The sequence below is a fragment of the Patiria miniata genome, unplaced genomic scaffold (assembly GCF_015706575.1).
Source record: "Patiria miniata isolate m_02_andy unplaced genomic scaffold, ASM1570657v1 HiC_scaffold_12, whole genome shotgun sequence".
Classification (NCBI taxonomy): Eukaryota; Metazoa; Echinodermata; class Asteroidea; order Valvatida; family Asterinidae; genus Patiria; species Patiria miniata.
Window position 1 is genome coordinate 5,188,289 of NW_024037050.1, and position 25,193 is coordinate 5,213,481.

Consider the following 25,193-nt stretch of genomic DNA (forward strand, 5'->3'; position numbering starts at 1 on the left):
AATGAATAATTAAAATAATTAAAACAAATTGTAATGTACAAGATATCGTCGCTTTGCTCACGAAGTGACAAAAACCTCAACATTTGACAAAAGTTCATTCTGAGATAATCGCATTTGAAGTTATTCATTTTTTCAAAAGACATTTTCGACCACTTTGCAGTAACAGAATTCGGAATTGTTTGCATTGTCTGATAGGATATGATTTGCTCTTTGTTGATTCATAGTTGTTTGTTAAAAACAGTTCGTAATTAAACAGTAATTCATGTTCAAGAGGTGACTTTTTGTCACTTCGTGAGAACATTTTGCACTTTTTTACACTTTGTAAAAATGAAAATCACTGATTTAAGGCTTTTTGTCAATTGTTTGTTTACAATAATTAAGAAAATAAACAAAATTTTGCCTTGAAACTTGGTCAAATTGTTCCTTGAGACAACTATAATAAAATGGCTAGTAAAACTCAAAATCGAATAATTATCGATTTTCGAGGTTTTTGTCACTTTGTGAGCAAAGTGACGATATGAAGGCACAGCCACAAGCAACCTTCAAAACATACAGCAAAGATGCAACGGAAATGTGGGATAGCAAAGGTGTCTGAATAGATTTTGGGAGGTATTGTAGGCTGACTTGTGTCTTGTACCGTACGTACAGCACCTGGCATTGATGTACAGAAACAGCCTTAATCCCAGCCTGAATGAAGCTGCCCCTTCCCCTTACACCACCCTTGGGGAGACTTGATGTGTGCTCTCATAGAAGAAATCAGTTCACTATTATAGGAAATCCTGTATAAATGACATAGTAATTTGATCAGTGTATTCCTGGATTTTTACTTAAAGGGAAAATACAACATTTGCAAACATCAAAAAATAAAACTACCAAATTATTTTGAAATACCTTGCTGGACTGTTAGTGAATGACAGTGTAAAGCATCCTGTAAAATCATGGCACCTGGTATACTGTCATTTTCAAGAAAAGTGGTATTTTTGTATCAATTTCCAACGCTGGTCGGCCGACCAGCGTTGGGAAAAAACTGGCTTTTTTTTCCAAATACTGGCCCCAATTGCAATCGATTACACACCTATGAACGGGTACAAGCCAGCTAGACTGGTTCCCTGACCTTACAATTCCCTAATGTATGTAAACTGCTCTGTTTCTTCTTAAATGGAGTCAGGGAACCAGACTACAGGAAAATGATTGTTTTTCTTGGTTTTTGTAGCATTTTCGAACCCAAAACCTCAAAAAAGTCAGTGTAACTATATTTGCTATATATTTCCAACCCCCCAATTCCATCCATTTCTGAAAATTACAGCAAAAGCAAATGATGTATATTCCCTTTAAAAGAATCTTTCACGTGGTTTTTTTTCTTCAAGCCAGTCACATTTGTATGATTGGGATGAGAGGCCTGTTGTGATCCGTAGAATAAACAAAAATTGGTCATACTTCATATTTTTGTCATCAGTTGGTTATCGTTAGGATTCTCGTACATCTTGAAAGTATATATGTTGCCTTAGGCTTTCCATACCTGTCCAGTGATAAATATAGATTGCCTTAATGTGGGAAGTGAAGTAGAAATGCTTTAAGGGTGCAGCTGAAAAGAACTGTCTTAAAAAAAGGCTTGTTAAACTGAAAGACATAGGTGTGCATTGGTGTGAAAAAAATGTTTCAACATTAATGTCTTAAGGCCAAAAAAAAACTACTCCGGTCTCTGGTCAGCGTGCGCGTCGATTTTAACCATGCGCGTCAATCTTTTTTTTTCTTCAAATTAACACAGAAACTACAACAGCGCCCTCTATTGCCGCACCTCAAATTTTTGTACCAAGGAGCACCAAGGAATGGGGAAATGGCACCAAGGCAAATGATAAAGGGCACCAAGGCAAATTATGGAGAACACCAATGTATAATGAGGGCACAAAAAAGCAAAATAGTACCCACCTTGTCTGTACAATTCCAGCTTGAAAAAAAAAAAAACACCCCCCCCCAAAAAAAAAAACGCGCCGCCGCATCAATTTCGGAACTTCGGTCTGACCAGAGACTGATTATTATTTTTTTGGGGCCTAAAATGTGATTTTATTTCAGTGAGATTGAAAAGTGGTAATGAAAAGTGATAAAGTGGCATTAAAAAAAATGTCAACTCTGGGGGTTCCTATCAGTCAAATTTGGACAAAACTTGCAGAAACTTAGAGTAATAGTAATGCTTGTATTAATATGTATATGAGCTTTAGATAAATTAGCGTTGGAAAAAAATATTGTTTGCAAATGGTGAAAGCAGAGAATAAAATGTTATAGATATGCAGCATTGATGGCAGGATATAACACTGTTTTGTCTAAATGGGCAAAAGAAGACCGATATTAGTTGGGGATGCTTCCATCTGTAATTTAAGATTTTTGACATTTTTGTTGTAAATTGTATGCACTGCAATACATTGTAGCTGTTGCAGTATTTGAATTGAAGACTGCAACTGAGCATGGGGGAATAGACCACTATCATGTTGCAGCCATTTGACTTTTTTCCCATTCAAATCAATGGAAGAACAAATAGTCTGGTTCCTTTTTGCACAAAAAACATTATCATTCAGTACTGTTATTGGATACAGGGAATATGACTGAAATGGTGGCAGCATGACACAGGTCTATAACAGTTCATAGTCAGACAGTTTGCATTTTACTGTCGAGGGACCATTTGCTTACTTTTGTGGTACGGCAGACTTCGCGAGCCCAATGTCTGACCACCTGTGAACAAATATTTCAGATTTTGTCGGTAGATTTTAATACTTGAAAGTATTCATGTAAAAAACAAACTAGTGTATGAAATCAGGCAGAAAATTGATTAGGAAGTCTCCTAGTTTGGTGCACTTAGATTAATGAATGAGAGAAGTCATATATTGATTCCGTCAATGCATTCTTAAATCATATTATATTGCTCAGGTCTTAAAAACGGTTTATAAATAGGGTGTGTACATTTTTCTAAAGTATTATAATTTATTCCTTTTTTTTGTTGGTATTATTTCTCTTATTTGTTATTTGTTTGCCAGCCACTTCCCACGCGTTGTGAGAAGCTGTTCAACCGAGGTCTGGGTAGCCCCCCACAGGGAGAAAGCAAACAACACGGCTTCAATATCTGCCATCGATACAAGGTACATGTATAGCCATAACTCCCTTAACCCTTACCCTACTAGACCCTCCAACGCATGCCAATATGTGCCTCAAGAAAATCTCCTATGTCTTTTGCATGGCCCTCCAATATCTGCCATGTCATTTCAAGGGTAACTGGACAGGCACTCCAATACATGCCACAGAGAACAATGAGAGTCCTCTGATAACAAAGTGAGTGCCCCCAGCTGGTCAGTATCAGGCACCCTCCAGGGCCTCCAACTCCTGCCAATTGGAGCCTTCACTGTTAAGACAAACTATCTGCCAATAAACTGCAGCTGGAGGGCATTGGCATAACCAACTGACATGCAGTAAACTACCCTCAGAGAGTAAGGGTTAATCCTTATTTATATTACGTTATAAATTTAGCTAGAATTCTGTTATTATCCTTGGCAAAATTGTTATTTCAAACCCCACCCCAAATGTTCCCAATATTCAGTCAGTACATCAATCAAAAATCAAACGAAAGTTGGAAAAGAATGGAACAAACACTGTTGGCAATGAACTTAGCTTTTAATATGAATGACTGCTCGTTCCCAGTTTTGTGTTATTTATACAGTATCCTTCAAAATAATTAGCAGAATATTTTAGTTTTAAGAAATCCTGCTTTGAATTTAATGATGACCTTTAATTTAAAATTTGTAAAACACATTGAGATGTGTTTTAAAATAAAATACAATTACAGGATTTTAGGGTTTTTCTTAAATTGCAGATAGCATATTTTTGCCATTCATGTGTGTACACTTTTCATGTATTTCTCAGATTTCCTGCAAACATGTCACAGCCCATTTGGCGATAGATTCCCTGTTCATAGATCTGTGCTTCTTTTTTGTTAAACCTGAAAAATATGTTGGCACACATCCAGACAGACACTTTGTGTTATCAAAAAGATATTGACATTGAAAAAAATATTGGCAAGAGAGTGCTTTAGAAAATCCTGCCAAAAAAAAAAATGCAACAAAGCATTGTCTGGGTGTGGAACAGATATAAAGTGAAACTCGTTATCTCTCAATGCAGTTGCTCAGTTGTGAAACTAGTTTGAAATCATTTCATGACTTGCGGGAAAACACTGTTGAAAGAGACAGGTTTGATTTGGCACTTTGAGCTTTGAAAAGCCATTCTCGTGGTGGTTATGGTTGGAAGCATTCTTTGAAAATATTATCCAAAATGAATAGAGTATTGCCGGCCCTGTTTCTGTTGAACTCCCCAACACTTTTTGTGTCAGGGAACCCTGAAAATAACATTACAATGCTGGATTTTTACAATTATAGTGGTTAAACCAAACTTTAATTGAAATGCCACCAAAAGTATGTTCCTCAAGTAGAAGGATCATGTGTTACCATGGGCTCTGACAGGTGCATAGGAACCTGAAAAATGTCAGCAGACAAAGTACATGTATGTGTACCTTCTTTAGAAAATGTGAATGCAAAGACTCACCCCCACCCCCACCCACGAGGCATGTACCTCTCCCCACCCCTTTTGTCTCCAAAATCAGAACTTCGGGGAAAGCAAAAATGAACAAGTGTCAGCATGGGAATGTGAGATCTGAATAAACGCAGCTTGAATGGTTATCCAGTTGAAACGTTGGTGCTATGCCATTGTATATGTGTACATTTCATCCAAAAGGCTTCACATTTCTGTCACAAAAGATTCGGTGCGGAGTTAATCATACTGTGTCGGCATTCAGTGGGCATGATCGCAGGTGACTGCATGTCATCAATGCTACGGACAAGGAAGGCTGGCAGGGGTGGGGTGGGGTGGGGGGCTGGACTCCAAGTTACATATGCATAGTGATTTACATCAGTGTCTTGGACATTTGTACTTCCTCTACGCCCTGAAATAATAAAGAAGGAAATATGTTGTTTTGATGTTGATGTAATATATTAAGCAAACTTTAGCTTTTGAAAAAGCCGTTTCCTGGTCTAGTTTTGTAGCCATTACAACGTGTCCTTTCCTTTCGTTACTTGATTACAGCCACTATTGTATGCTGGATACTTTGGTAAGCCAGGCTGGTTGGTGGTTGTAGAGCGCCCTCTAGAAGACATCTATGAGAGTTTACCATCCACACTTCCGGAGAAGAAATTTGGAACATAGCTGGCCAACATTTAGGAACATTCTCATGTACCATCTTCAGGATTTTTTTTATTTGATAAATGGTATCTGCCGTGTCAAGATCCCAACTAGACACGGTGATGTCAAGCAGTAATCTCCTATTAACGGTGGATTTTCCACTCATTTTTTGTCTACTTTGTTGACCACTCTGTTTAACCAATCTGTTGTTAAAGCTTCCTTGTTAGAAAATGCTTCTACGATAAAGCTCTAATGTTCTGTCAGGTTTAACTACCAATGGCTGTTATGATTTTTTTTTGCACTTTGAAAAATTGTTTCATGATTAATTATTCTTATTGTTGTCTCCAGATACAAAAGGGTTGAGATGAAACTAACGTTTTGCTAAATCCAGTTTTACTTTCATTAGAAAGCCACAGAAGACCATGTTGTCATTTCACTGAAACTAGTTTTGGTTTCATATTCTGAAGAAAACAAACAGGCAGTTAAACAGACGTCTGACTTCTGCTTAAAGGGAACCAAAAATAGACCGAGGGCCTGATAAGTATGACAATACCTGCCATATTTGGTATGTCTGTGCTGTGGCGACAAAGTGGATGTCCCCTAACTAATTAATTATAAGAGAAGGCTTGATTTTGAAGTGAAGTAAGCACTTATGAAACTGTGCACTCTGTTTGGTCGTCTAAACATGCATTCATTCAAAAATTATACAAGTCCACGTTATTCCAATTAAATTCCATATGAATTATTATTTTTGGGGTGCCTTTGTGTTGTTTCACTTCTCACTTTTGTTGATGATTGTAAGTGTACACATCTTTTGTTTTTGCATATGAGGTTTTGTTACATGTCAAAAGCACTATGCAATCAGTCTAAATTACCTAAAATCATGTAAGAATATTTCAGCAGCCGATTTCACGAAACAGTGTCATGTGGAACTTGCACCATAATTTTACACAACAAATTTGTTACAATAACTTTCATAAAATTTGGTGTCCCTACACAATGTTTTTACTATATTTAAACATCTTGAATAAGGGTAATAATTGCTTTTATGATGCTGTTAGTGCGTAATGTCTTTTCAAGTGTTCAGTCACAGAATACATATTGAATCATCTCTGCCTACCAGTGTCAAACTAGTTTTGTACAACTTTCTTCAGAATCAAGCATTTTGTCGGAGGGTAAAACAGCAATTCGTTTACTTAGCCTTACTTTTTTTCATCAAATTTGGCACAAAAAAATGACTTTTCTCCAAACGATGGCAGTCTGAATATTGTATGATACTCTCCTTGCATCAAAAGTCATTTCTGCATCATTTGGAGAAAAGTCGTTTTTTGGCCAAATTTGATGAAAAAAGTAAGGCTAACTGTAATTTTTTCAATTTTGGCCAAAAAATGAAATTGCGCCAAACTTCCAGGAGAGATGCCTAAGGGACCCTAGAAGACATTCCAACTCAATTTCTGGACAGATGTGCCCTTATACAGGAACAATGCGTCAATAATTTGGGTCAAAATCAGTGAAAAATATGGTTTTTTTTCTCTCAATAAATCGATTATTTGTGCCACAATCTTCGAAATAATGATAGTCTGAGTATTGTATGATACTCTCCTTGCATCAAAAGTCATTTCTGCATCGTTTGGAGAAAAGTCGTTTTTTGGCCAAATTTGATGAAAAAAGTAAGGCTAACCCCTTGTAATTTTTTCAATTTTGGCCAAAAAATGAAATTGCACCAAACTTCCAGGAGAGATGCCTAAGGGACCCTAGAAGACATTCCAACTCAATTTCTGGACAGATGTGCCCTTATACAGGAACAATGCGTTGATAATTTGGGTCAAAATCAGTGAAAAATATGGGTTTTTTCTCTCAATCAATTATTTGTGCCCCAATCTTCGAAATAATGATAGTCTGAGCATTGTATGATACTCTCCTTGCATCAAAAGTCATTTCTGCATCATTTGGAGAAAAGTCATTTTTTGGCCAAATTTGATGAAAAAAGTAAGGCTAACCCCTTGTAATTTTTTCAATTTTGGCCAAAAAATGAAATTGCGCCAAACTTCCAGGAGAGATGCCTAAGGGACCCTAGAAGATATTCCAACTCAATTTCTGGACAGATGTGCCCTTATACAGGAACAATGCGTTAATAATTTGGGCCAAAATCAGTGAAAAACGTTTTTTTTCTCTCTCAATAAATTGATTATTTGTGCCCCAATCTTCGAAATAATGATAGTCTGAGTATTGTATGATACTCTCCTTGCATCAAAAGTCATTTCTGCATCGTTTGGAGAAAAGTCATTTTTTGGCCAAATTTGATGAAAAAAGTAAGGCTAACCCCTTGTAATTTTTTCAATTTTGGCCAAAAAATGAAATTGCGCCAAACTTCCAGGAGAGATGCCTAAGGGACCCTAGAAGACATTCCAACTCAATTTCTGGACAGATGTGCCCTTATACAGGAACAATGCGTCAATAATTTGGGTCAAAATCAGTGAAAAATATGGGTTTTTTTCTCTCAATAAATCGATTATTTGTGCCACAATCTTCGAAATAATGATAGTCTGAGTATTGTATGATACTCTCCTTGCATCAAAAGTCATTTCTGCATCGTTTGGAGAAAAGTCGTTTTTTGGCCAAATTTGATGAAAAAAGTAAGGCTAACCCCTTGTAATTTTTTTCAATTTTGGCCAAAAAATGAAATTGCGTCAAACTTCCAGGAGAGATGCCTAAGGGACCCTAGAAGACATTCCAACTCAATTTCTGGACAGATGTGCCCTTATACAGGATCAATGCGTCAATAATTTGGGTCAAAATCAGTGAAAAATATGGGTTTTTTTCTCTCAATCAATTATTTGTGCCCCAATCTTCGAAATAATGATAGTCTGAGCATTGTATGATACTCTCCTTGCATCAAAAGTCATTTCTGCATCATTTGGAGAAAAGTCATTTTTTGGCCAAATTTGATGAAAAAAGTAAGGCTAACCCCTTGTAATTTTTTCAATTTTGGCCAAAAAATGAAATTGCGTCAAACTTCCAGGAGAGATGCCTAAGGGACCCTAGAAGACATTCCAACTCAATTTCTGGACAGATGTGCCCTTATACAGGAACAATGCGTTGATAATTTGGGTCAAAATCAGTGAAAAATATGGGTTTTTTTCTCTCAATAAATCGATTATTTGTGCCACAATCTTCGAAATAATGACAGTCTGAGTATTGTATGATACTCTCCTTGCATCAAAAGTCATTTCTGCATCATTTGGAGAAAAGTCATTTTTTGGCCAAATTTGATGAAAAAAGTAAGGCTAACCCCTTGTAATTTTTTCAATTTTGGCCAAAAAATGAAATTGCGCCAAACTTCCAGGAGAGATGCCTAAGGGACCCTAGAAGATATTCCAACTCAATTTCTGGACAGATGTGCCCTTATACAGGAACAATGCGTTAATAATTTGGGTCAAAATCAGTGAAAAATATGGGTTTTTTACTCTCAATAAATCGATTATTTGTGCCACAATCTTCGAAATAATGGCAGTCAGTATATTGTATGATACTCTCCTTGCATCAAAGTCATTTCTGCATCGTTTTGAGAAAAGTCATTTTTTGGCCAAATTTGATGAAAAAAGTAAGGCTTACCCCTTGCAATTTTTTAAATTTTGGCCAAAAATGAAATTGCGCCAAACTTCCAGGAAAAATGCCTAAGCAACCTTAGAAGACTTCCAACTCGATTTCTGGACAGATGTGCCCTTAGACAGGAACAATGCGTCGATAATTTGGGTCAAAATCAGTGAAAAATATGTTTTTTTTCTCTCAATAAATCGATTATTTGTGCCCCAATCTTCGAAATAATGACAGTCTGAATATTGTATGATACTCTCCTTGCATCAAAAGTCATTTCTGCATCATTTGGAGAAAAGTCATTTTTTGGCCAAATTTGATGAAAAAAGTAAGGCTAACCCCTTGTAATTTTTTCAATTTTGGCCAAAAAATGAAATTGCGCCAAACTTCCAGGAGAGATGCCTAAGGGACCCTAGAAGACATTCCAACTCAATTTCTGGACAGATGTGCCCTTATACAGGAACAATGCGTCAATAATTTGGGTCAAAATCAGTGAAAAATATGGGTTTTTTTCTCTCAATAAATCGATTATTTGTGCCACAATCTTCGAAATAATGATAGTCTGAGTATTGTATGATACTCTCCTTGCATCAAAAGTCATTTCTGCATCGTTTGGAGAAAAGTCAGTTTTTGGCCAAATTTGATGAAAAAAGTAAGGCTTACCCCTTGCAATTTTTTCAATTTTGGCCAAAAATGAAATTGCGCCAAACTTCCAGGAGAGATGCGTAATGGACCCTAGAAGACATTCCAACTCAATTTCTGGACAGATGTGCCCTTATACAGGAACAATGCGTTGATAATTTGGGTCAAAATCAGTGAAAAATATGGGTTTTTTTCTCTCAATACATGTAAATCGATTATTTGTGCCACAATCTTCGAAATAATGACAGTCTGAGTATTGTATGATACTCTCCTTGCATCAAAAGTCATTTCTGCATCGTTTGGAGAAAAGTCAGTTTTTGGCCAAATTTGATGAAAAAAGTAAGGCTTACCCCTTGCAATTTTTTCAATTTTGGCCAAAAATGAAATTGCGCCAAACTTCCAGGAGAGATGCCTAAGGGACCCTAGAAGACATTCCAACTCAATTTCTGGACAGATGTGCCCTTATACAGGAACAATGCGTTGATAATTTGGGTCAAAATCAGTGAAAAATATGGGTTTTTTTCTCTCAATACATGTAAATCGATTATTTGTGCCACAATCTTCGAAATAATGATAGTCTGAGTATTGTATGATACTCTCCTTGCATCAAAAGTCATTTCTGCATCGTTTGAAGAAAAGTCATTTTTTGGCCAAATTTGATGAAAAAAGTAAGGCTAACCCCTTGTAATTTTTTCAATTTTGGCCCAAAAATGAAATTGTGCCAAACTTCCAGGAGAGATGCCTAAGGGACCCTAGAAGACATTCCAACTCAATTTCTGGACAGATGTGCCCCTATACAGGAACAATGCGTCAATAATTTGGGTCAAAATCAGTGAAAACATTTTTTCTCTCTCTCAATAAATTGATTATTTGTGCCCCAATCTTCAAAATAATGACAGTCTGAATATTGTATGATACTCTCCTTGCATCAAAAGTCATTTCTGCATCGTTTGGAGAAAAGTCATTTTTTGGCCAAATTTGACGAAAAAAGTAAGGCTAACCCCTTGTAATTTTTTCAATTTTGGCCCAAAAATGAAATTGTGCCAAACTTCCAGGAGAGATGCCTAAGGGACCCTAGAAGACATTCCAACTCAATTTCTGGACAGATGTGCCCTTAAACAGGAACAATGCGTTGATAATTTGGGTCAAAATCAGTGAAAAATATGGGTTTTTTTCTCTCAATAAATTGATTATTTGTGCCCCAATCTTCGAAATAATGATAGTCTGAATATTGTATGATACTTTCCTTGCATCAAAAGTCATTTCTGCATCGTTTGAAGAAAAGTCATTTTTTGGCCAAATTTGATGAAAAAAGTAAGGCTTACCCCTTGCAATTTTTTCAATTTTGGCCAAAAATGAAATTGTGCCAAACTTCCAGGAGAGATGCCTAAGGGACCCTAGAAGACATTCCAACTCAATTTCTGGACAGATGTGCCCTTATACAGGAACAATGCGTTGATAATTTGGGTCAAAATCAGTGAAAACATTTTTTCTCTCTCTCAATAAATTGATTATTTGTGCCCCAATCTTCGAAATAATGACAGTCTGAATATTGTATGATACTCTCCTTGCATCAAAAGTCATTTCTGCATCGTTTGGAGAAAAGTCAGTTTTTGGCCAAATTTGATGAAAAAAGTAAGGCTTACCCCTTGCAATTTTTTCAATTTTGGCCAAAAATGAAATTGCGCCAAACTTCCAGGAGAGATGCCTAAGGGACCCTAGAAGACATTCCAACTCAATTTCTGGACAGATGTGCCCTTATACAGGAACAATGCGTTGATAATTTGGGTCAAAATCAGTGAAAAATATGGGTTTTTTCTCTCAATACATGTAAATCGATTATTTGTGCCACAATCTTCGAAATAATGATAGTCTGAGTATTGTATGATACTCTCCTTGCATCAAAAGTCATTTCTGCATCGTTTGAAGAAAAGTCATTTTTTGGCCAAATTTGATGAAAAAAGTAAGGCTAACCCCTTGTAATTTTTTCAATTTTGGCCCAAAAATGAAATTGTGCCAAACTTCCAGGAGAGATGCCTAAGGGACCCTAGAAGACATTCCAACTCAATTTCTGGACAGATGTGCCCCTATACAGGAACAATGCGTCAATAATTTGGGTCAAAATCAGTGAAAACATTTTTTCTCTCTCTCAATAAATTGATTATTTGTGCCCCAATCTTCAAAATAATGACAGTCTGAATATTGTATGATACTCTCCTTGCATCAAAAGTCATTTCTGCATCGTTTGGAGAAAAGTCATTTTTTTGGCCAAATTTGACGAAAAAAGTAAGGCTAACCCCTTGTAATTTTTTCAATTTTGGCCCAAAAATGAAATTGTGCCAAACTTCCAGGAGAGATGCCTAAGGGACCCTAGAAGACATTCCAACTCAATTTCTGGACAGATGTGCCCTTATACAGGAACAATGCGTTGATAATTTGGGTCAAAATCAGTGAAAAATATGGGTTTTTTTCTCTCAATAAATTGATTATTTGTGCCCCAATCTTCGAAATAATGATAGTCTGAATATTGTATGATACTTTCCTTGCATCAAAAGTCATTTCTGCATCGTTTGAAGAAAAGTCATTTTTTGGCCAAATTTGATGAAAAAAGTAAGGCTTACCCCTTGCAATTTTTTCAATTTTGGCCAAAAATAAAATTGCGCCAAACTTCCAGGAGAGATGCCTAAGGGACCCTAGAAGACATTCCAACTCAATTTCTGGACAGATGTGCCCTTATACAGGAACAATGCGTTGATTATTTGGGTCAAAATCAGTGGAAAATATGGTGTTTTTTGGTCAATAAATCGATTATTTGTGCCCAAATCTTCAAAATAATGGCAGTCAGTATATTGTATGATACTCTCCTTGCATCAAAGTCATTTCTGCATCGTTTTGAGAAAAGTCATTTTTTGGCCAAATTTGATGAAAAAAGTAAGGCTTACCCCTTGCAATTTTTTAAATTTTGGCCAAACAATGAAATTGCGCCAAACTTCCAGGAAAAATGCCTAAGCAACCCTAGAAGACTTCCAACTCGATTTCTGGACAGATGTGCCCTTAGACAGGAACAATGCGTTGATAATTTGGGTCAAAATCAGTGAAAAATATGTTTTTTTTCTCTCAATAAATCGATTATTTGTGCCCCAATCTTCGAAATAATGACAGTCTGAATATTGTATGATACTCTCCTTGCATCAAAAGTCATTTCTGCATCGTTTGGAGAAAAGTCCTTTTTTGGCCAAATTTGATGAAAAAAGTAAGGCTAACCCCTTGCAATTTTTTCAATTTTGTCCAAACAATGAAATTGCGCAAAACATCCAGGAAAGATGCCTAAGGGACCCTAGAAGACATTCCAACTTGATTTCTGGACAGATGTGCCCTAAGACAGGAACAATGCGTCGATAATTTGGGTCAAAATCAGTAAAAAATATATGGTTTTTTTTCTCTCAATAAATTGATTATTTGTGCCCCAGTCTTCCAAATAATGACAGTCTGAATATTGTATGATACTCTCCTTGCATTAAAAGTCATTTCTGCATCGTTTGGAGAAAAGTCATTTCTTCTTTGGCCAAATATGATGAAAAAAGTAAGGCTTACACCTTGCAATTTTTTTCAATTTTGGCCAAAAAATGAAATTGTGCCAAACTTCCAGGAAAGATGCCTATAAAAAAAAGGGACCCTAGAAGACATTCCAACTCGATTTCTGGACAGATACGCCCTGAGACAGGAACAATGCGTAGATAATTTGGGTCAAAATCAGTGAAAAATATGATTTTTTTTCACAATAAATCGATCATTTGTGCCCAAATCTTCGAAATAATGGCAGTTAGTATATTGTATGATACTCTCCTTGCATCAAAAGTCATATAAACAAATCTTGGAGTTCCTTGTATCAAAAGTTGAGCAATGAAGGCTCAACGACGATCACAAATAGTCAGTGAAATAGCCCATTTTCAATCGCTGTTCCTTAACTTACACCACCTAAACTTGTTCTGTAATTTACCTGAAGTCTTGCATCAATTTCAACCCAGAAAAGTACTGATCATGAATAAGTGTGACAATAAGTTAACTACACTTTTTTTCGTAGGTGGACTTTAATATTCCAACAACTTTATAGGTAAGAGTTGTTTTGGAGACAAAAATTTGATCTCAAATATACCAATAAGGTTGTTGGAATATTTCAACTAGTGTTTCAAACTATTTCCAACTTCAAAAATGTTGCTGGATCTGCAGCAGATTTCACATAACTTTATGCAATGGCATAAATCAACTTATGCAACATTTGATTGTTTATGTTGCGCAACGTTTCACATTGCGCAACATTTCAGTCACGACATATTTAACTGAAGTTTCACAGTATGTAAGTCTGCCGTTAATGTAACAAATTATGGCATAACTTTCGCAATCATTCTTGTTACCTCAACAGACACTTTAATATTCAAACAACCTTATGGGTACAATTTAGATCAATCTATGTTTCCAAAACACAAATGTAAATATTCCAACAACCTTATAGGTAAATGTGCGATCAAATTTTTGTCTCCAAAACAAATGTTCACATTGAAGCCTTATTCCAACTGTATGCTTTGTGGCCCTTGGTATGATGAAGTCAGTGGGGAGATTCAGTTATCTCATTAAGCATATATAGCCAACGGGGCCATGTTGCTGTATGGTTAGGGGGTGGGGTACTCCTATTTCAACCCCACTAGGTGGTGTTCTCGATAACCTAATCATTCCTTTGCCCTTCATTCCTTGCACGAAGATCCTGGATTTCATTCCCAGAATCCATTGAATGAGAACTTCATTTGAAAGGCAAATTTTCCTTGCTGTATTTTTTTCAATTACAGATTGAATAGATTCACTGCCCCAAGCCAAAATTTATTCTGGAATTGGTGCAAAATTGAACGAGGATTTTAAATGAAAGGATTTCTGATACCACGCCCTCTTGAAAAAAAGTTGTGTGACAAGCTATAATCCTATTACAAACAATAATGCATAGAAACACAATTTCCATGAAGTATTTTTAAATGCTGAACAAAATTGGTGAATTTTAATCTGAATACAACATAGTGCCTGCCGATTTTTTATTACCAAAACCCCCCAAACTGCTGCAAGCCTGAATAATTTTTCTTTTGAAAAATACTTATCAGTATGCGTAGGTATTTGCATTCCGGGCGGAGCAGACATCCACGATCAGGTTTCTATTTTTCCCAGCTGTGCCATTTTTAGAGAGAAACTTGGCAATTCAATTTTCATGTAGACACCCCATGGGCAGCTGGGAGACTTTGCCTGTGTGTAAGACATCTAGATGAGACATCACACTGGAGGGGCTGGTCAGACAAACAGCCCAACCGGCCATGTTTTGGTTCAGAGATGGGAGGACAAGACAAACCGGCAAAAAAAAAACAGGATAAAAATAGCCGAGGCAGAACACAGACTGCCAGCTGGTAACCAGACTAAGCTGTGCAATATATTAGACAAACTTAAAGAAATTTGTTTTTGTTGTGGATGTTTGATTTTGTGCACTATTGGTTGTGTGGTGGGCTGCTGCATCATCTGAAGGCATTAGCCCAATCCATTAAGCCCTGCTCAATGCGCGTTCCTCTCAAATGCCACATTCAAGCGCATGCTGTCGGACTTTTGTGCCCTCATATCGAACATAAATCACAGCTGTGATTGGTCAGAACACCGTGGGAGGGGCTTGAATGGATTGGTCTATTGATATAGACAAACGGTTGATTAGCTGGGGGAAAAAACGGTCGATTAAAAATTAAAAAAAAATAATTTCTTAATAATTTACACAAGTGATAACTTTTTCTAATTGATGCTGTAGTCAACTCGTCCGCTTTCCCTCTACAGATTCAGCAAAAAGGAAGACAAGAAAAAACATTGGGGGGGGGGAGAGAATAAGCACCGCTAGTGTCTATTGGGACTGTAAAGTGCTTTGAGATTGTTGATAACGATGGAAAACGCTGTATAAGCACTATGATTATTATTATCTTGGTGTTTTCCCTCCCTTTAACCTCCTTGTAATAGCTATTTATTATTATTATTATTAATCATTTCTGGTAATGAAACCAAGGATTCCTCAAAATCGCCCTAGGCACTGTAGCTCGCAAGCCTGAAGAAACCTGTGGAGAGAAGACAATGAGAAGAAATTACAGTTTTAGAGATGGGAGGAAAAGCCCAGAAGAATATTCTGGGGAAAACCCATGGGTAGGGACTGAAAACCCAATCCACATATTGGCCCGGATTTGAACCCGGGTCACAGCGGTGAAAGGCGGGGAAAGTACCGCTACGCCAACCTGACTCCCCGGACTTCAGTATGAAGGTTTTGTCTTCATTGTAAACCTCCTTGCCAAACTTACTAGCCCTTTTCATTTCTGGTTGACAACCTCTATTTCCCTGCTGATGTGTAACTAATCCCAATCCACTGGACAGAGCAATGGGTGAAGAGAGATGCAACAAATTACTTGGAAATGGTGTGAATCCTGGGTCCCAATACATGTAAAGGGAACAATACGTGGTCAATACTACTAGAAATTACTGTCAGGTGTGGTTTTTCTCGAGTACATTGTGTGTCTCCCTACTGGTCCCTCATTTCCGGCTTGCAGAATGGGAAGTCAACTCAGAGCTCTACTGATGGCAGAACACTGCTGCAAGATTACAATTCGCTCTTGTCACGCTCCGCCATAGGGCATGCAGAGCCTCGATCTGGCAACTTTACACAATTAAAATAGCCGGTTCAGTGATCTGAACACCGACACGGGAATCACTGAACCGGCTATATTCCTTGTGTAAAATTGCCAGATCGAGGCTGTGCATGCCCATGGCGGAAGTGTGAAAAGAGCGAATGGGTTTTTTTTTGGGGGGGGTGGGGTGGTTAGATGTATTTGAACTGTAGTCCTTCCACATTTTTCTGGATTTTCCTCCTGCATATTTTCATGGCCAGTAACAGTTGAAGGGTCATTAGGTGGAAGCATGTCAAAACTTAGGGGTACGTGACAGGTGAACGTTTGAATGTGAACAATTCAAGGTTTATGCAGCCACTTGACTTCTTTAGTGGATGCCCTTAGCATTTTGATAATTGTTGGTTTCCTGGGCCATTGTGCCAGGTATTTTAAACAAGTAAAGTTCACTTCTTGCATAAGGAAGGCTTAGTGAAAAAACAACAACACACTTTTAAAAGTTTCAAAAGGAATTTACATTTGCAAGCATCAAAAAACAAAACATCCAAAGACAGTGTAACAGTATTTGCTATAACAAACTAACCTCCCAAATCCATCCATTTCTGAAAATTAGAGCAAAAGCAAATGTTGTATATTCCCTTTAAAACACTCGGTTATTTTACCATCACGAGGCACATTGCAAAATGAACAGGAAAAAACATACAGCATACATTGTAACAACTGAAACAACAGAACGGAAAACAATGACGCAAGTAATATTGTTACAATCGACATAATTCAAGAGCTGAGACAACAGAAATAGATTGACACAGGACACATGGACATCACTGTACTTGATTTCAGGCTTAGTCTATGATTGCCTTTGTTTTGTTTTTATTGAGCTGTATGACCTTTGGCTTAACTGTACAATTGCACAACACCAACCAAACAAAATGAAGATAAGAAAATGTGCATGAATTTTTGGGTCAATCAGAGCCACCCTCTCATAGGCCAGGAACAAGCTCATTGGTTAGTTTAATGTGGTATAGATCATTGTCTTGCTTGAAGCAGGAGTCTGTATTCCACAATGAAGCTAGCTATACCCCAGCCTTAAAAAAGAAAAAGTTCAGATCAACCTGTTGTTTAAACACTGACAATGTATAATTAAACGGACTGGTGGTTGCAAGACACTTTTTTTATGAGGTTACTTCTGTACTTCTTTACACTCTTCAATGTGTTTGGTATTTTCCTGCCATTGGCATTAAACAACCAATTGTCAGCTGTAAAAATTAAAAGTTTGTTTTCCCAATTTTCTCATACCCAGATATCACCATTTTCCCTCCTGTATTTTTTTGGGCATAATGCTGTGTCAGTCTCACTGACAGTAAGCAATTTGCGTGTGGAATCTATTTACCCAAAAGCTTAACATAAAGTGAAAACCTCCACAGAAAACTCGGACACCAGGCTTCGCTCTTTTCACACTTCCGCCATGGGCATGCACAGCCTCGACCTGGCAACTTTACACACTGGCTATAGCCGGTTCAGTGATTCCCGTGTCGGGGTTCAGATCACTGAACCGGCTATTTTTATTGTGTAAAGTTGCCAGATCGAGACTCTGCATGCCCAATGGCGGAGCGTGAAAAGAGCGAGTTGGAGGCAGTTGACAAGTTTTTGACACTTGTGCAGTCCCACTTCATCTGAACCCTATTCTATTAGTTTCCCATGTTGTGGTGATCAGCACTAGGGCACCGATTGGTACTACACCTTAAAGCTGATCTGCATTCGATCAGATTTGCTGATTCTAAGGCCAAGTGTACCCGATGCAATTTTAAGGAAATGTGTGTAGATTTGAAGACCATCAGGTGCTGAGCTTTTTGAGAAAAACGTGCATAAGGGATGCCATGGATTTCACTTTTATTTGGCATCAAAAGACAACTTTACATTCATGACCTTTTCATTGGACAAATAAGAGCGGGTAAGAGATCTTTCTATCATCGTCGGATTTGGGTAGTTCACGTTTTAAACTGTTCTGCTGCATGGACTGTTGCGGAAATTCTGAAATCTTGAAAGATCCCCCACGAGTGGCCAAAAAGACAATTGCATTTGAAATCAAATTCTTTGTCACCCAATCAATTTTTTTTTTATAATAAAAATGCATACGTGTATCTTGATTACGTGGCAACTTTAGTGATGCAATTTCGTCTTCTTACCAATACACACTCGATGGGTAAGGTTTTGTTTATAACTTCTATTTATATCTGAAGCTTTGCAAATGTTTTCCCTACAATGTTGTGTCTGACTGCAGTAATTTCCTTGTCAATCCATCAGCAGACATGTCCTTCTCATACTTCTCCTGTGGTCATGTTTCAAACAAAGGTGAACTGTGTGTATATTTGGGCAATGTACACACATTTAATGACACAAGAAAGATCCTTCATGAAAATGATCCTTTAAGTATTGTGTGGAGCTTGGTTTCAGCAAAATCAAAACTGACCAGGAAAAATATGTGCGACAGGAAAAATGCAAATTCAATTTTCCCTTTTCATAAAAAGGACCAACTTTATGTCAGAAGCTAAAATTACTTTGGTGACTAGATTGGCAGCTAACAAACTCAATGCTTGCATCATTCTTGACGAAAAAACAGAGACAGAGTATGAGTTAGTTTCACTGGATACCAATGTATTTTACTCATATAAAGGCATCCCCCCTCCCAAGAGCCGATTGCTTGAGCATTCAGGAGTGTACAATTATGCAGTCAGGAACTGTTCATTTTTTTAACCAGCTGAATGAGCTTGTTTAGTCACATGCATTTTAAACAGGGGTAACCATGACAACCACACATAAAGCCTTGCAATTATTATTTTGTTAAAGGTAGCGTCCATCATTTGTAATTTGTGCATTTTGTTCGTTTGAAGCAACAAAAGTGCTCAAAATCTAAAGAAGGGTGCTGAACAACTAACCTGATGAACTTTCAGCTCAGTGAATGCTGTATATTCTAGGATCTCGATTTCAAATCAAAAGTTGCAGAGTCATATTTTGAATTGGGCCTGAATTCAGCGTCCGAGACACTTTCTCACTGAGCCGATTGCAGCTACGCGAAGTCGCGCACTGAACCGATGAATAATAGCGACCACGTGCGCGTCATGTCAATGCTTGCGCGCGCTTCGCTGAATGAAAAACGAACTACTAACAGGCTTTTCCAACGATGCGTCTTTTAGACGCGTCATTGGAAAGGCCTTCTTTCATTGATTTCTCCAAAATGACAGCTTGCCAGAAAGAATAATTTCACAGCGAGTTTAGTCCCATTACACTCTCTAAACCAAGTAAGCTTTTCAACAATAATTACGTCTGTTACTTTTTGGATAGCTGCAAATGATGGACTTTGTACCATTCAAACTTTTTGTAAAAACTTGCTTTAATGTAAGGTTACAAGAACATTTTGATGAACCTTTGTTTTGCAGTGTGTAGTTTTATTTCTTCACAAAGAAGACTTATTGTTACTACAATCCAGCACATAGATATAATAAATTCTTCAACTTCAACATTTTCCTCTTGATATACAATTTTTGTCTTACAACAAGCAGAGCAGGAAATAAAACCGTCATGTAAATGAACCGGGGAGAACGTGTGTGGAATTGGAAAGTTTCCAACAAGCTTATCAAGTGGCACATAGATCAAATGTTTCATACAAATCACAAAATATTATTAATAAAATACATCGGAGATTTGTAGGTCTCGTTGAAAAACATTACTTTTTTTCTGGGTTCGATAGCATCTTCCACATGAAAGGTATTTTTCACCTCATTGCTGCCTCATGACCAATGTAAGCTTGGGTTCAAGTTGTGACCAGTCACAATATTTAGCTTTGCATGACAATGTATTGATACAATGTGATACAGTTGTTTTCACATGTGCTTTGGTTATGATAAGAACGGGTTTGGTTTGGATAAGAACAGGTTTCTGCACACAGACAGGGCTGCAGGTTATACCCCATTGAAATCAATGTTCCAAAGACAAAGCACAAACCCCAAGACTCTATATACCACATATGAAGTCAGATCATGTGTCATATACACGTATGTAAATTTGATGAATTTCACATATTTGGCTGGTGGTGTTTCAATTGGCAAGCACTCATAGTCCAAGCACTCATAGTCCAAGCACTCATAGCCCAATGACAAAGGTTTTCTTCGAAAACCACTTCTGGAAAAGGAATTTCCCATAGAGCGGCCTCAAACCGACCTTTCATGATCGAAAGTGTCTCTTGACACAAATTTGTTTTTATTAGGTAAATGCGGAACAAATTCTCCTGTTTCTCCTCCAGATTCAAAACCAAATGATGTTGAACACATTCACAATTGGTGCACCGATTTGGAAATGTAACATAAAATACATTGATTCCAGCGGGGACAATTCCAACAGTAGCTTTTTTTTGGCTAGATTTCTAATGAGAACCCTGCCCCTTTCATGTCGGGGGAGGGGGGGGATGAAATGCACTGTGCAACACACCTCACCAAATTGTTTTTCCAAAAACATGTTCAACTGCCCCCCCCCCCCCAAAAAAAATCAAGATCGATACAAATTTTGAACTCAGTTGCCACCTCTTATTTTTCACTGATATTACAATGTATCAATCCATGTGCCATTTGATAATGCTTCAGGCTAGAGAGCATCAATCATAACTGCTCCCCTTGTTTCTACCCCTATCCCTGTCCCTTTCCCATAAACTGGCCTTCATCAATACCGAATCTCCAAAACAACCAATCACATCGTCGACCACACGTCCCATTTCCACACAAAAAAGATGAAAAATTAACGGCACAAAAGGCACAAGAGTTTTTATCTTCTTCTGTTGCCCCCTTCAGGTAAAGAAGTTAAACATCACAGGCACTTTATATAGGGCAATAAGCTTACACCTCATTATGCTAATTACAAGAGAGAAGGCAGCAACACCAGTGCGACTGTGGCTCCCTAAAAAATGAAGCATCATGAATTTAACATGAGGTAACTGATAATTCCACTATGAATAATCATAAATATGCAAATTTAACTTGGCCAAGAGTGTGAAAGAGTAGCAAGATTTCTGATGAAACCAAAACAAGTTGTGAAGAATACCTGCACACTGTCCAAATGTTTTGTAATGTTGCTTTATTGAAATGCTGCGTGCTACTCGGTGACCCAACATTTGATTGGTGCATTAGCGGGGTTCATATAAATACTTATAATTAATGAACCTGTTGGAGTGTGTACACATTTGAGGCAGTGTTCTTTTCAGTGACCAACAGAGGACAATGCCTCTACCTTATTGATACAATTAGCTGTTAGCAAACTTTGTTGGCAAACCATCAATCCATTACCACTAGTATTACTTGTATTTATTCCCTAATGAATCCAGACAAGCCAACAGCTTTTGGGGACACAGGGAACAACAGGCAGGGCTTATGGCGATACAGAAACTCATAAGCAGCGTCATGAGACTGACACCAGACCACGTACCGGTACATGTATCAACTCAACACCCGAAAACTAGACACAGAAGCATTAGGGCGATGGTTTGAGTTTCTGAACTCCACTGCAAGGGAAAAATCACATCATATTGGACCATGCTCTGTCAGTTTGTTGCTTAATACACGACAAACAATCCGCCCTGACCATCTTATACTATAAATGGCATATGACACCTTTAAAGCTTAATCTCATGTAACACTGTATGCGATCAAACATGTACACTGTCCAACAGCTCCTTCTTTGATTATGTAACTTTTTTCCTCCAATGAAAATGTCAGTTAAGGAGCTACATCGCACTTAAATATATCTCCAATCTTTATGGAAGATGCTGTGCTGCCCTCAAACGAAGGAGTATGACTCTCCCGTTAATCATAAATAATTCAAACAGACTTCTTTTCTGCACAGTATATCTTTAGTTATGTGGTTCTTTCCCCATAATAGTACCATCTTAGATGATATACAACCAAAAACAAAAAAGCCAAAAAGTCATATTTATAATATTTAATATACACATAAACAGCATTTTTTTCAGGGAAATAATTATATATATTGCTAGCACAAGAAAGTGAACAAAAAATAATAACAGGGAGTTTCACACACATACAGGATAATAAGACTTTTTGTGTTTTTTTTTATACATGCAACAACAATTACTTTTTTCCATCTTTCTACAGGTTTTTATTTGTTTCAAAGACCTTTCAAATGATGCAAATAATGGACCGGTTCAAATGTGAGAGAAGGCTGGTGAGAGAAAACCAAATGTACCAGTGAGATTCTATTGTTACGGTCTGTCTAATTCAAGTGTTTCCTTGAGAGAATATTTTCTGCTTTTTGAAACAGGGATAATTCAATGTTCACAATGAAACACATCACTGTCTTAGGTTGACAGGCTTGATGCTCTGAAAGGCCATCAAATCAAGTCAAGTCATCAACTATATCCACTCCGTTCACAAGTACCCCCCTCACCGGCAAAGAAAGTACAGTTGGGGGTGACCGACCGACGCCATCTTGCCTGACTGCAATTTTGCCGCGACGCGCGGCCGTACCACTAGCACTGCGTGTACATAGTACAAATCCCCTGGTATACGTGCGTCACACACAAGGAACGGTGCGCGTCAACCAGCTAAATGTCCCGCCCATGTGACGTAAGTTGCTAGGTAAAAGGGCGCCCTCTTTCGTGGGCGCCCTCTTTCGTTGGCGAATGGAGCCCATAGCAAGGCATTGCAATCCAGATGGATCCAACTTGAACATCTCCAACCTCATCCCTTCCCCCCCCCCCCCCCAGAAAACTGAACATAAGGTTGCCGACCCTAAACTTGTTGACAGTGAAAACTTGCAATGGCTGACATTTTCCCACGAGCCCCTTTGGATTTCTGTGCTTGATTAAGGCCCATCCATCCAGCAGGTCAGGTTGCTGGCCAGCTTAAGTCAAGTTAGGATATAATATGTAACCATATGCCGTGCATTCCATCATGTACACTGCCAGCCACATAGCTACATCCAGAAATGCAATAGGATAGAAAATATCACCACATGGATAGATTTGATGTATGTGGCAGCTGTCTCTCTGTCAGCATGCATGGACCTTTTTTAAATCCACCAGGAAATTGTGGTTATTCCTTTAAAGGGACAGCGCCTGACTCCGACTCAACTTGAGAAGAATTAAAAAAAAAAAAAAAATTATCTCAGATAATGTAGAAAGTGACTTCATTATGTGGCATCTTCATCAGGTACAAGGGAACATCACATGTGCAAAGGTCAACCATGCAACTTTTAGAAAACTCACAGAGTGGGGATAGGGCTCTCTGGCATCACTGGGTTTTCCTTTAAAACACTGGGATCAAACAGAGGCCACAATGCATCCAGGGGCTTGGCTTGACTGTAAGAACTGCCGGAGAAATGTTGGCGCAGGATCAACTTTGGGCCTGGATTTCATGCCCCCTCGGAGGGCTCAGTATTCAACTTTGGGGTCTATCTGAGAATCGTCTGGGGTGAAGGCTTTGTGTATTGGTTCTGAGCCAAGCATGACATGCTTCAGACTCATCTATTTTGGCATTAATGAGGATGAGCAATTCATGTGTCATTCACTAACATTCACCTTTTGAGGTGGGAAGGAAAAGAAAAATGAATGGAAATTTTATCTTTGAGTATTTTTTTTATTTTTTACCTGATTTGTGTGATCTTGTTATCCTTTACGACTGAGGACTTGGGACAATGGGGGATTTGCAATAACATTAACCCGGAGGATCTGAGCCAAGTCCTCTGGAAGTTTTCGTGTACAAACATTATGGGAGATGTTGTGAAAGTACAAACAATAGGAACAAAAGAAGGGAACAATAGGAGGTTCTCATGAGTATATAATAACATGACTGTATGTGTGTATGCACATTCAAATCATGAACCTTGAACAACAGAGGACAAAAGGGTCCACGATAGACCGGAGGTCCATGTTTGATGTGCGTGTACAAAACATATGGGAGGTCTTCCTTAGTATAAACAAAAGAGGGATAATTGGGGGTCCAATATTGAAGGTGTTAAAAATGTCATGTGGGGGTGAGTTTGTCTTACATTCACTATGTGGACTTGTGAACAAAAGATGTCCACATAATGCAGGTTGTGTTGACATTATGTGGACTAAGCCGTGTCCACATAACGTTTCGCCCTCTCTGGAAAACAGGTTTAGAGGCATTTTTGGGTTAAGTTTATCCGTGGCAAAATGAAGAGAAACACTTAAGGGAATCAAAGAGAAAAAAAATGGGTTGAAAGAGTTTTCACAGTTAAAGTAAAGTTATTTTTTGTACTGAGTTTTCTTAACTACACGAAAACAAAGGAATGTCCACATAGCGTACATGTATGTAAAACAAACATGGGTGTGTGAGTCTGTCTGTTTTGAAAATTGAAATTGTGGTTTCTATTGGCTTGGTATGGACATGAGACATGTGAAGATCACAAAAAGGTGCAGTTGTCTCACATGAAAGTAAAATTGCAATGAGGGCCATGAGTTTGCTTGTCAAGAAAAAATTGTGAAAAACAAGATGAGGACAAGATACCAGTTGGCTAACCGACTACATTGAACACACAAAAGTCGCCAGACAATTTGCTATGAACCCCTGGATAAGTTCACTCTTTATACACCGAGGGACTTGAGCATGGCATTCAAGCCTGACCAACTCCAACAATATGCCCAAGATCCCAGTGCACTGAATGTTTCACATGACTAATACTCAGGCGCTGACCTTGGAAATTTCCTTCCTAGCAATGTAATCCTGAGCACAGGCACGTACTCTGGATCGATCTCTACCAGTACCATGCCTGACTGTACCATACACATAGTACATTGTCTTTCACCCTCCAAGTCAAAGGCAACTCCACTAAAAGGGATCATTTATGGCATGCATGTGCCTTAGTGTTTTTTGTTGTTTTTTCCCTCTTTGGGGAGGGGGAGGCCTTGCCAAGAGTAACACCACATCTTACATTGGGCCTCCACCCCCTTGATAGTTACTGTGATACGACTGGATTAAAGGGGTCATGACATGTATTTTACAAAAATTCATATTATGCACA

The 25,193-nt window shown here is 38.0% G+C and overlaps 1 protein-coding gene across 1 annotated transcript in view; it reads left to right on the forward strand.

Moving 5' to 3' along the window:
• The window catches only part of LOC119746155 (U3 small nucleolar RNA-associated protein 4 homolog), a 44,040-nt gene extending 37,693 nt beyond the window's left edge, over positions 1-6,347 (forward strand). The window contains exons 16-17 of the mRNA XM_038222968.1: positions 3,030-3,131; positions 5,122-6,347. Coding sequence (XP_038078896.1) covers positions 3,030-3,131; positions 5,122-5,241 — 222 coding nt within the window. The 3' untranslated portion in view covers positions 5,242-6,347. The remainder of the gene's footprint in view (positions 1-3,029; positions 3,132-5,121) is intronic.
• The last annotated feature ends 18,846 nt before the right edge of the window (positions 6,348-25,193 follow it).